The sequence below is a fragment of the Sus scrofa genome, chromosome 9, assembly GCF_000003025.6.
Source record: "Sus scrofa isolate TJ Tabasco breed Duroc chromosome 9, Sscrofa11.1, whole genome shotgun sequence".
In the NCBI taxonomy this organism is placed as follows: domain Eukaryota; kingdom Metazoa; phylum Chordata; class Mammalia; order Artiodactyla; family Suidae; genus Sus; species Sus scrofa.
In genome coordinates, this window is record NC_010451.4 from 12680674 (window position 1) to 12693571 (window position 12898).

General features: G+C 41.7%; 1 protein-coding gene across 2 annotated transcripts in view; it reads right to left on the reverse strand.

The window, feature by feature from the left end:
* Positions 1–12898, reverse strand: part of GAB2 (GRB2 associated binding protein 2) — a 187766-nt gene that overhangs the window by 17016 nt on the left and 157852 nt on the right. For both annotated transcript variants that reach the window (XR_002335549.1, XM_003129701.4), the window contains exon 3: positions 10827–11070. Coding sequence is in view for 1 of the 2 variants with exons in the window: in XM_003129701.4 (XP_003129749.1) it covers positions 10827–11070 (244 nt within the window). In the remaining variant the exon portion in view is untranslated. The remainder of the gene's footprint in view (positions 1–10826; positions 11071–12898) is intronic.

Consider the following 12898-nt stretch of genomic DNA (forward strand, 5'->3'; position numbering starts at 1 on the left):
TTGTTTCCCGAATGAGGGCTTTTAAAGAACAAAAATTTTGATTTTGATAAAAACTTGTTTAAAAACAGTCTTTTTCTGTTGATCCTTGCTTTTTAAATCCTATATAAAAATCTCTGCTTGCCTTAAGACCACCGATTTCTTGTAGAAGTTTCACAATATTAGATGTTACCTTGAGGTCTCTGGTGCATCTGAGTTAAGGTGTGCGTAGTGTGATGGAAAGTTAAGTTCGTTTGTCATTCCTCTATAGATACCCGCTTGTTGAGAAGACTTTCATTTCCCTACCGGCACCTTCATCCATTCTACCCCCGAGATGCACTCATCTGTTCCTGTGATCTACGTGGTCACCCTTTCAGGAACACGACACTGTCTTGATTAACCTCCGTTCGGCACAAAGTCTTGAAATCAGGTAGTATAAGTCTGCTAACTTTGTGGTCATTTTTAATTAATTAATTAATTTGTCTTTTGAGGGCCGCACCCAAAGCATATGGATGTTCCCACGCTAGGGGTTGAATCGGAGCTACAGCTGCCAGCCGACACCAGGGCCACAGCCATGCTGGATCTGAGCCATGTCTTCAACGGACACCACGGCTCAAAGCAATGCCGGGTCTTTAAGCCACTGAGTAAGGCCTGGGATCGAACCTGCGTCCTCATGAGTACTCGTCGGGTTTGCTAACCACTGAGCCTCGATAGCAACTCCTGTTGCCATTTTTTTTTTTTTTAAATCACTTCGGCTATTCACATTTTCACATAAAATTTTAGAATTTGCTTATCAGTTTCTATGAAAAAGCTTGCTGGAATTTGTATAACACTGAACCTAGAGATTAATTTGGGAAGAACTGCTATTTTAACAATAGTTTAATAATATTTTAAATAATATTCATAACTATAGTATATTATACTTTCCACATTTAGGTCTTTAATTTTCTTCCACAGTGTTTGATACTGATTTCAGTGAAGAGGTATTGCATGTCTTTTGTTAAATTTATTCTTAAGTAGTCTATTTTTGGAGCATCATTTTATATATATATATATATATATATTTTTTTTTTTTTTTTTGGTCTTTTGCCTTTTTCTAGGGCCACTTCCTGTGGCATATGGAGGTTCCCACGCTAGGGGTCTAATGGGAGCTGCAGCCACCAGCCTACACCACAGCCACAGCAATGAGGGATCCGAGCCATGTCTGCGACCTAGACCACAGCTCATGGCAGTGCCGGATCCCTAACCCACTAAGCAAGGGCAGGGATCGAACCTGCAACCTCATGGTTCCTAGTTGGATTCATTTCTGCGGAACCATAATGGAAACTCCAATATATAGATAATTTTTTAAAGTTCACTTTCCAATTGTTAGCTGATAATATGTAAAAATTAATTTCAGAGGAGTTCCCTGGTGGCCTAGTGGTTAAGGATTCAGTGTTGTCACTATGGCTCAGTTTTGATCCCTGGCTGGGGAATTTTTGCATGCTGCAGGTGTGGCCAAAAAGCCCCCAAAACAAATAGCACCTTTCAAGGTACCTAGTTAGTTACGGAACCCATCTTCCCTCTGAGAATCCCCACCCCTGTCCCCCTGTCCTAGCCAGTGCATCCTCAGCAGACATACTGGGGACGTGAGCGTCCCTTGCTGGTAGGACTGGGGCTGGATGCCTGATCCCAAATGGGCCGGTCTCATTCCTCCCTTAGGCAGTCAGAGTTGAGAACACCAGAGAGTCTGGACTGGCTGCTTGAACGAGGAGCACGCAAACTCAGGAGCTGTGAGACAGACGTGTACTGTAAGAGACAGAGAACGCAGTCTGCAGGGAGAGAGAAACGAAGGCCACATGCTCCGCGATGAAAAGCCATATGGCCTGTGGGAGAGACAGACACACGCACGAACCGGCTGCCGGGTTCTTGCTATATTTAGTCCTTGGGTGCCACGCTTTCTGAGGCCACATAGTCAACGTTTTGTGTGTGTTCCCTGGGATATACCTCATTTTCTTCCCCAGTAAAGTCCCTATTGGGACTTAAGCATCTGCTTAGTGAGTGTCTGCTTCTGCGACTAAAAGAAGCCATGAGTACACAGACTTGTGGAAAAAATCCTCATGACCTTTTAAGTCTCATGACTTTTCAACACACCTACGTATTATTCCAGAATATTTGTTGATCAGAAAAACTCAGGCGTGCTTTTTGTATAATAATTTGTGTCATAACCTCTTATCCCATGACCCTGCTGAACTCCCGAATTCTAGTAGTAATTTTATAGATTTTTAAGATAAACAATCAAGCTACCTGCAAATAGAGACAGTGTTAACTCTTCTTTCCGATCGCTGTGCCTTTATATTTATTTGTTCCCTCACTGAACGGGCTAGGATCTCTTGGTATAACGGCAAACAGAAGTGGTGAGAGCAGGTGTTCTCGCCTTGTCACCAATATTAGGGGAATAGGTTTATTATTTCTCCGTTAGGTATGATACTAGCCCTAGGCTATCCCTAGAAGTCTGTTACTAGTTTGAAGAGGTTCTCCTCTATTCATAGTTTGCTAAGAAATTGTTTTTATGAAGAGGTATTAAGTTTTGTCAAATGCTTTCTTTGCATCTGTTGAGGTGATGATTATGTGATTTTTCCTTTTCTTTTTTGTATTTTTAGGGCTGTACCCATGGCATATGGAGGTTCCTAGGCTAGGGGTTAAATCGGAGCTGTAGCTGCCGGCCTACGCCACAGCAACACAGGATCAGAGCCATGTCTGCGACCTATGTCACAGCTCACAGCAATGCTGGATCCTTAACCCACTGAGTGAGGCCAGGGATTGAACCTCTGTCCTCATGGTTACGAGTCAGATTCATTTCCACTGAGCCACGATGGGAACTCCTGATTTTTATTTTAAAGTGATGAATTATGTTGTTTGCTTTCTGAATATCAGACTAATCTTGCATTCTTGGGATGCCCATTATTTTGTTATGGTGTCTTATCCCTGAGGTACACACACATATACATATGCCCTCCCTAATATATATTACTCCTAAAATACACACATGATACACACACAATATATATATTTTAAGTTGGATTTGATTGCTAATACTTCTTTTATTAAAAAAAAAGAATTTCTGCATCTGTTGTCACAGGCAATTTTGCTTTGTAATTTTCCTTCCTGTAATCTTTGTTGGGTTTTGATTATAAAGTTATGCTGGTCATATAAAATAAGTTATAAAAGGATTTGCTCCTCTTATGTTTCCTAAAAGAATTTGAGTATACTCATATTCATATCAAATAGGAGTAGTACTTGTACTATGCTATGTTTAAATATTTGACAGATTTAACCAGTAAAACCACATGGGGCTAGTTTTCTAGGAATTTACCAAAGAGAAATGAAACAAATGTCCATGTAAAGATTGTTAGTGATTCTTGATGCCCAAATGCATCTTAATTTATAATAGCCCAAACTGGAAATAACCCAAGTGTCTATCAACATGTGAATGCATAAGCTGTGACATAAAGATACACTGAATTACTGCTCAGCCATAAAAATGAACAACCAATGATACGTGCAACCACATGGATGAATACTAAAAGCATTATGCTGAGTGAAAGAAGTCAGGAAAAAGAGTAATATTCTGATTCCATTCAAGTAAAATTCCAAAATATGAAAACTAATGTAGTGATGAGAGATCACCAGTGGTTTCTGAGGAATGTGGTAGAAGGAAGGATGGATTACAAAGGGTATGAGGAGACTTTACATGTATGACATTGACTTACTTCTAGTACCCCTTGAAAATATAAAAAAGGGGGGGAATCTTAGAACTAAAAAATCTATTGAAAAGCTATCCAAACTGAGCACAGAGAAGAAATAGAGTAGGAAAAAAAAAAAAAAGAATAGTATCAGTGACATGTGGGTCAGTATCAAGCAGGCTAGCATATGGGTAATTAAAGTTTCACATGACTCTCAAAGGAAAGGAGAGACAGAAAGGGGCAAGAAAATCAAATCAATAAATACTGGTAGAAATTTTGCTGAACTGAATCAAAAATATCAACACACAGAATCAGAAAGACAAGTGAACCCCCAGAGTAAATATAAGGAAAAACACACCTTAGGAATAGCATAGTCAAACTGGTGAAATATAAAGAAAAAAAATCTTAAAATCCTAACAGTGAAACAATCTTGAAAAAGACAAAGTTGAGGTCATACTTCCCAATTTCAAAACTTACTGTACAAACCTACAGTAACTAAAGCAGTATGCTACTGGAATAAAACTACACATATAGACAAAGGGAATTGAATTCAGAGCCCAGAATGACTTTCAGTAAGAATGCCAAGACCATGGGAAAGATATTTTCCATAGGAAAGCACAGACTTTTCAACAAATAGTGTTGGGAAAATTGGATGTATACATGCAAAAGAATGAAGTTGGACCTTTATCTTTTGTCATATGAAAACTAAACACAAAATGGGTCAAAGACCCAAAGGTAAGAGCTAAAGCAATGAAACTCTTAGAAGACAACAGGGGAAAGTTTCTTGGAGTTGGTTTTGGCCATCATGTCTTATGTATGACATAAAAAGCACAAACAACAAAATCAAAACTTAGATAACTGGATCATCAAAGTCAAAACCATTTATGTGCAAAAAAGGACACAATAAACTGAGTGAAAGGCAATTTTTAGAATGGGGGAAATATCTGCAAATCATATATCTGTTAAGGGATTAATGTCCAGAATGTATGAAGAACTTCTATAACTTAACAACAAAAATCTGATAACAAAAAGGCAAAGGACCTAAGTTGACATTTCTCCAAAAAAGATACCAATGGCCAACAAATATCTGAAAAGAAAAAAAAAAAAAAAAAAAAAAAAAAAAAAAAAAAAAAAAAAAAAAAAAAAAAAAAAAAAAAAAAAAGCCAACAAATATCTGAAAAGATGCTGAATATCATTAATCATTAGGGAGACACCAATGAAAACTACGAGATGCTACCTTACACTCATTAGGATAGCTACTATCAACAGACCAGGAAATAACAAGTGCAGCAAGAAGCTGGAGAAACTAGAAGCCTTGTGCATTGTTGTAAAATGGTGCAAGCACCATAGAAAACAGTATGGAAATTCCTCAAAAAATGATAAAAAAATTACCAAATGACCCAGCAATTCTACTTCTGGATATATATCCCAAATAATTGAAAGCAATGCTTTTTTTTTTTTTTTTTTTTTTTTGTCTTTTTGTCTTTTCTAAGGCCGCTCCTGTGGCATATGGAGGTTCCCAGGCTAGGGGTCTAATCAGAGCTGTAGCTGCTGGCCTACGCCAGAGCCACAGCAACGCCAGATCTGAGCCACATCTGTGACCTACCCCACAGCTCACGGCAATGCTGTATCCTTAACCCACTGAGCAAGGCCATGGATCAAACCTGCAACCTCATGGTTCCTAGTTGGATTCGTTAACCACTGAGCCACAACAGGAACACCGAAAGCAATGTCTTGAAGACTATTTGTAAACCCATGTTCACAATAGCCAAAAGGTGGAAGCAACTCAAGACTCTCTCAGTAGATGAACAGATGAACAAAATGTGGAAAATACATGTAATGAAAATATTTATTCAGCCTTAAAAAGGAAGGAGTCCTGACACATGCTATACATATAGATGAACCTTGAAGGCATTATGTTAAGTTAAATAATCCAGTCATAAAAAGACAAGTACTGTATGATTCCACTTAAATGAGTTACCTAGAGAAGTCAAATTCATACAGATAAAAAGTAGCATGGAGGTTTTTCAGGGGCTAGAGGGAAGGTGAAACAGCAAACTATTTAAGGGTGGAGAGTTTAAATTTTGAGAGCTGAAAAGAGTTCTGGAGATTGGTTGCATAACAATGTGAACATACTTAACACTATTGAACTGTACACTTAAAAATGGTGAAGATTGTACATTATATTATGTGTATTTTACCACAATTTTTTTTTTTAAAAAGAAAGAAATCATTCGGAGGAAGAAAGATGCATTACATAAAGGAGAGTAAGAATTAAAAGAACAGCTGACTGCCCATCAGAAATAATGAAGATCCAAAGACTATAGAATGGATAAAATCATCATTCCAGAATTTTATACCTAGCAAAAGTATCTTTCAAATGTGAAATAAAAGTATTTCCAGATAAATGAAAGTTGGGAAAATCTGTCACCAGGGGACTCACATGGCAAGAAAGGGTAAAGGAAGCTCTTCAGGTTGAAGAGAAATAAAACCAGGTAAAAACCCCACTAGATAATGTTTAGATGTTAGATACTAGATATTAAACTATATAATGTTTAATATTTGCTTTTAACACTCATACCTATTTTAAAGAACTTAGGGGGAAAAATAGTCTCATAATTATGCAGATATTTACTCTTTCTGATGCTCTTTCTTCATTCCTGATCTTAGTTTTCTTCAGGCACTACCTTGCTTCAGCCTTATTATTTATTTAAATCAGATCTCCTGGAAATTCTCTTATTTCTCTTTCATCCAAGAAATGTCTTTATTTTTTTCATTCCTGAAGGAATACTTTTACAGAATATAAACTTCTGAATTGACAGAATTGCTTTTTTTCTATTAATTTCAAGTGTGTTTTCCTTTATCATATGGAATATTGTTATAATATGGGCTTTTAAGTCTGTATGTGATAGTTCCAATATTGATTATGTTGGGATTGGCATCTGTGCTCTTCCCTCAGAATTAGTTATACTTTGCTGATTCTCTATATGCTGAGAAATTTTGGGGTTATATTCTGAATGATATTCTGAGTTATATGTTATATAGACTCTGGGTTATTTTTATCATCCTTTGGAGAATACTGATGTTTTCGCAGGCAACCAACATGGTTGGGTTTAGCCTATAAGTTCTGTTCCTCCTCCTGTGTGTGGCAGTAAAAATCTCAGTTTAGTTCCCAAAGCTGGTGTGAGTCTATCCTACATGTGGGTAGCTCAAGGTGAGCCTGAGAGTGGTGTGGTTTTATATCCCAAATTAGGAAATCCCTTCTCTAGCTCTCTCCACTCTGGGATATTCCACTCCCTCTAGCCCCCAAAGGGCTCCTTTTCTGGTTCCTCTAACCAGAAAGATGAGGTTTCTATTACAATTTCAGCAGCCTGCCCCACTGTGCTGCTCTGTTATGGAGCCCACCCTTTGGACAAATCTGCCAGAGACAGAAAATTCACCTGTGTGTAGTCACATTTCTTTCTTCCCCTCCATAATCTGCTTCCTTTCATTTACTTTACAAAGTCTTTGAGAAATTTTATTTTGCACAGAGTTTTTAGTTGTAATTCATGGGAGAAGTAGCCTACAGTGACTTTTGCCACCATAGAGGAACTGGAACTCCTAAGTTCTTTCTCAAAGTTTCTATCTCTTTCCTAAATTTCAACACCTCTTTAGTCATTAGTCATCTCCGCTCCCCCCAGATTAAAGCAATTAACACAGCTATTTTTAATGCTAGCTCCCAAAACTGAGCTTACTTAAGTTTGCTTCTATGAACTGAGTTCTCTCACCTATGCGTCAACTTTTAGTTTCTTCAGGTGTCTAGCAATTTCTCATTGTACACTGAATATTTGGGATGCTATGTTACAGGAATTTCCACCATAGGAACAGCCATGAAAATGGAACCTCACACTCTGTGCAGATCTCTTATTTTTTAAGCTATGCCCACAGCATGTGGAAGTTACAGGGCCAGGGATTGAACCCACACCACAGCTGTGACCCAAGCCACAGCAGAGACAATGCCAGATCCTTAATGCACTGCATCACCAGGGAACTCTGGTCCCTTTCTTTCTTTTCTTTCTTTCTTTTTTTTTTTTTTTCTTTTCTGGCTGTCCCGTGGCAACATTGGATGCTTTAACCCACTCTGCTGGACTGGGTACCAAACTTTGTCCCGGCACTGAAGAGATGCTGCCAAGCCCACTGTGCCACAGCAGCAACTCCTGGTTCCTTCTTTCAAGAGTCAGATCTGTTCAGGTTTTTGATTGCTTTTCAGGGCCTTCACATACTTTTTTTAAATGTTTTGTCTGGAGTTTATAACTATTATAGTACATACTACCAGAAACTATATAATCCTTCTCGACTGAAAAAAGCTTCCTTCCCACCCTCCATCCCTGCCTAGAATTCTACACTCTTTGAATTTACTATTTTTTTAAAATAGCAAGATTTTACTATTTGCCTGAGATCCTGCTCATCACCCTCTTGTTCCCACACCCACACGAGTAAAAACAAAACAGAAAGAAAAGCACAGCTTGATCAAGGCCCCATGATTAAGCTGCTCCCCCAGCTGTAGATAACTTCCGTCTTCTCTATTATGGTATCTCCATAATACAGATTTGTTCAAATATTTACTATGCACCTACTGTGGGCCCTGAGTCCTGTCTTCAAAGAATAGTAACATATTAATATAAAAATCTGCAACACAAGGTAGAAAGTTCCAAATGCTATGAAAGCAAAAATCAAAAACTGCTGTGGGAATTCAGAGAAAAAGTGAATTCCAGTTAGGAAGATGAAGAGAGGTTTTATAGAGGAGGTGGGGGTACAGAGAAAGGGCCCTCACTGCTAATTCAAGCAGAGACATTACATACTTGTTCTCTGCTGCTTAAGCGGTATCATGGCACTAGAGGTGGTGGCAGCTGTTAATCTCATATAAAGTTTTCCAGTTAGAGTGTGATCTGCACACAGTCTGCATGGGCATTATCTGTACTTGTGCAAAAAGGCAGGATTGCAGGACCCACCCCAGGCCCACTGATGCAGAATCAGCATTTATGTGCACCAGCGTTTGAGAGGTGCTAATGAAAAGCACTCTGTCCCTCACTAGAACTGTGACCCCAAGTCCTCGCACCCTCTCCCGCCAGGCAATGCCCTGTGCAGTGGAAGGGGATGCGGGCACCCAAGAGCAACTGGCAGCATGTCCTAAGCACCTCCTTCCGGGCGCCTTGTGTAGATTTTGTCCTTTTATGCTCACTAGTAAGGCTTTGAATTAATTACTCCCACTCTGCAGATAAGGAAAATGAAGGTCAAGAGGGGTCAATCAGTGGCCCGAGACACAAAGACGTGGCAGAACCTGAATGTGGACCCATAGGTGACTGACTCCAGAGCCTGCACTGTCTCTGGTCTGTGCTTCAGGAGAATTAGGTGCTATTTATAGTTCTGCCACTAACTAGTTCAGTGACTTTGGTTAATTCATTCTACCTTTCAATTTTTTTAATTTTTATTATTTTTTTCCTTTTTTTGGCTACACCCATGGTATGTGAAGTTCCTAAGCCACAGATCGAACCTGCACCACAGCAGTAACCGGAGCCATTGCAGTGACAACACCAGGTGCTTACGTGCTAAACCACTGAGGGACTCCTCATTTTATCTTTTTAGAATTCAGCTCTTCACGTGTATGTTGATGCAGATGGACTGAACTAATCAAAGTTCACAAACAAATGAATCAGGCTGCTTCAGGAAAATGAGCATGTGAAGCAACCTTAGACCTGAGGGCTGGGAAGCTCATTGTGTGAAAATGCCTCAGAAACCCAGAGTTTTCTCACAATGGAGAGAAAAGAGTACTGGACCAGAAATGAGAAGACCTGGGCTCGAGTCCTACCTCTATCATTTATTGGTTGTGAATCTCGGTTTCATCCTCCTGAAGTGGAGGTAGCTGGGCTACCCAGGAGAGCTCTCAGTATGTCTGACTGGTTTAAGTGAGATTATGCATGAAAATACTTCGTGACACGATAATTAATACAGCCAGTTCTCTGCCTTCATTTTCATAACACAAACTGCATCCTTCTAAATTAATTAATAAGGAATGTGATTTGTAATCTGCTGGCCATGGCAGCCATTGGGAACCAGCTCTGAAAAAGCCCACCAGCTCTGTGCTTTTGTTCACTCTAACGATGGGAACAGAAGGTCAATAAAAATATGTAGCAGCTCTGTCCGTGGGAGAGAGTTGGGGGTGGTAGCAAAGTAAAAACTGTTCTTCCAGAGCAGGGAGTCCACGGTCTGGAACTCCGTGGGATGATGAAAGTGTCTTGTATCTCTTTTACCCAGTACGGTAGCCACTAGCCATGTGGCTGCTGAGCACCTAAAACATGGCTAACTAAGCCTGCGGAACTTAATTTTCTTTTTCTTTTTCTTTTCTTTTTTTTTTTTTTAAGGGCTGCACCCGTGGCATATGGAGGTTCCCAGACTAGAAGCTAAATTGGAGCTACAGCTGCCAGCTTACACCACAGCCACAGCCACAGCCACACAGGATCCAAGCTGCGTCTGCGACCTACAACACAGCTCATGGCAACGCTGGATCCTTAACCCACTGAGGGAGGCCAGGGATTGAACCTGCGACCTCATAGATACTAGTCAGGTTCATTTCCACTGAGCCATGACGGGAACTCCCGGAACTTAATTTTCAATTTTATTTAATTTTGACTGATTCAAAGTTAAATAGCCACATGCAGAGAGTAACTGCTGCATGGAATGGTGCAGCTCTAGAGCAAAAGCGAGACCTGGATTTATTCAACAATTTAAAAACATTTTAAAACTATCCTCTTAGGGCCAACAAGTGCATTGACTTGGTTTTCTTCAATTTGGAAACTCTAGCTCCTAATGCCTTTTTTTTTTTTTTTTTAACAAAAACTTTTATAGTATGATTTTTGATCATGGGAAGTTTCTTGGGAATCCAATTATTACTGTCTAGCAACACAGATGATACCAATAAAATGTGGAGCTTACCTAAACAAAAACCATGAAGTTTTGTTTCATAGTTATGTATCTGCTCACCTGGAAAGATGGAGCCCTCTACTCCCCTGTCTCTAGAATTAAAAGCAGACATTGAAAGGTACAAGGCCCTGTGCGTGGCCACTGGAGTCCCTCCTGCTCACCTACCGTGCATTTTCTGCTCTCCGGCTTATGCACTGGTGCAGGTAGAGATACTCCTGAGGCGCGCTGGTGGACAAGGCCGGCTGCATGTGGTTTGATCCCGGGGGCTCAAAGGTGAACAAGGTTGGCTGGCTGGAGTGCGACGGGGCTGAGGATTTTCGTTCTCGGAGAAGGTGCTGACCGGCGCTGCTGAGCTCCGCTGGAGAGGAGCGGGGGCCGTGACCGGCTGAGGCGACGTTCCTCAGGGAGTCTGCGAAAAGGAGGGAGAACTCTACGCATGAAAGAAGAAGACCGTGTGCATGCATGTGTGACTGGGCCACCTCACTGTACAGCAGAAAACAGACAGAACCCTGCAAACCAGCTACAACGGAAAAACTAAAAATCATTATAAATGGGAAAACAAACAAACAAAAAAAACAAGGTCAGATGTCTTATCCCAAACTGGGTTGTCAGAGGGAGAGGAAGTATTATGAGCAGAGGCAATGGGCCAGCAGCAGCCTTCTCTTCCTCACATGCCTGCTCCCTTCTCTGCCCTCCCAGAGACCAGGGCCCTGGCCCCTCGCTCTGGACCTCTGACCGCTCCTGGAGCCACCTGGAGGCCACTCCTGTCACAGCCTGGGCAGTGTCTGCCCCACCTCCAGGAGGTGTGGCTATCGGTGGTCCAGGGGTGCGACGCTGTCCTTTGAGCCAGGTCACTGAGTCCCACTGCCTTCCCTCTCCTTGGTGGCTCCTGCTGTCATCACCTCCCTCAAAGTTAGGCAGGCTTTGTGATACGAAGCTTTGCTTTCTGAAGACTCAGTCACTGAGGCCCTGGACTGTGGGTTACAGCGCTAATGATAAAAGCACAAATGTATCTGCAGCTGTTCCTTGAGACAGGTCCCAGCTCCTCCCACCTGCCCCGCACGCCCTCCCCAGCTCTCCTATCTCCACGCTTCATCTACGGGTCTTTTTTCTCTTAACTCTTATCTTGAACTCTCATCTGCTGTGTTAGAAAGGAAGCCAGGTACTCAAGGCAGATAATAGTTTAGAGTGCTACACTAAACAATAAATAATGCCACAGGCATTATTCACTGGGCTGGCTCTCTCAGCTTAGTCCAAATTCCTTAGCACAACACATAAGGCCTTTCACAGTCCGACTTATTTCCTGCTTTCCTCCTCCCAAACCCCAGGCACATGGAAGCTTCATCAGTCCGTGAACACACCAGCCCCTCTTAGGAGTCTTTGTTTTGGCTCATGCTGTTCCTTCCACCTGGATTTCACGTCGACTCCTCTGGCAACTCATACACAGACTCTAAGACCCCACAAGGATATTGTAACATCATATTCTCTCTGAAACCTTCCTGGACGAGGTCATTCCTCTAATGAGTGCCAAGAGCGCGTGGCCCAGGCTTCATTATAGCCACTGTCACCCCGCTTCCTTGCCTGGCCCACGGGTTTCTAAGAACAGTGACGGATGATGTTACCCGAGTCCCAGCACTGACCTAATACAGCCCAGGCACATAGAATGGTCTGAGTCCACCTTTGCAGAACCAGCAAAAAATTCATTCCGCATATAATAACTCGAACAGCGAGACTTTTTGTTTAAAAAAAAAGACTTAAAGATGTAATTTCTGGCAATGGGACAGCCAGTGGGGGATTACGTTTTAGTGGCGCTGACGGTGACTTTCTGTGGTTATTCACGACACTTCGGAGGGGACGTAGCTGTGTTTCCACTCCGTTATCTGACCTATTTTAGTGCCCTTCTCCTGGCCCTGGGCAGGATCATGAGTCATTCATGTTCCACAGCATTAACGATTCCTCCCGTCTTTTCTGATGCCGGGCAGGACGACTTCTGCCAGCGTACAGCAGAAAAAGCCCCGGGCCTCGGGGGAAGACCTGTCCCACTGACAGCTGTATTGACTTCCGAAGTGAATTCCTACTCTAGGCTCCCAGTGAACCGGACGTTTGTTAGCAGATCGATGTCTTCATCACCCCATTAGATCTGCAGGATGAACTCTCCAATGGCAGAGGAGAGGGGGTTCATGCTTGGGGACGGAGACGCCCCAGCGCCAGGGCTGAACCCAAGCTGCTGCCTGAGA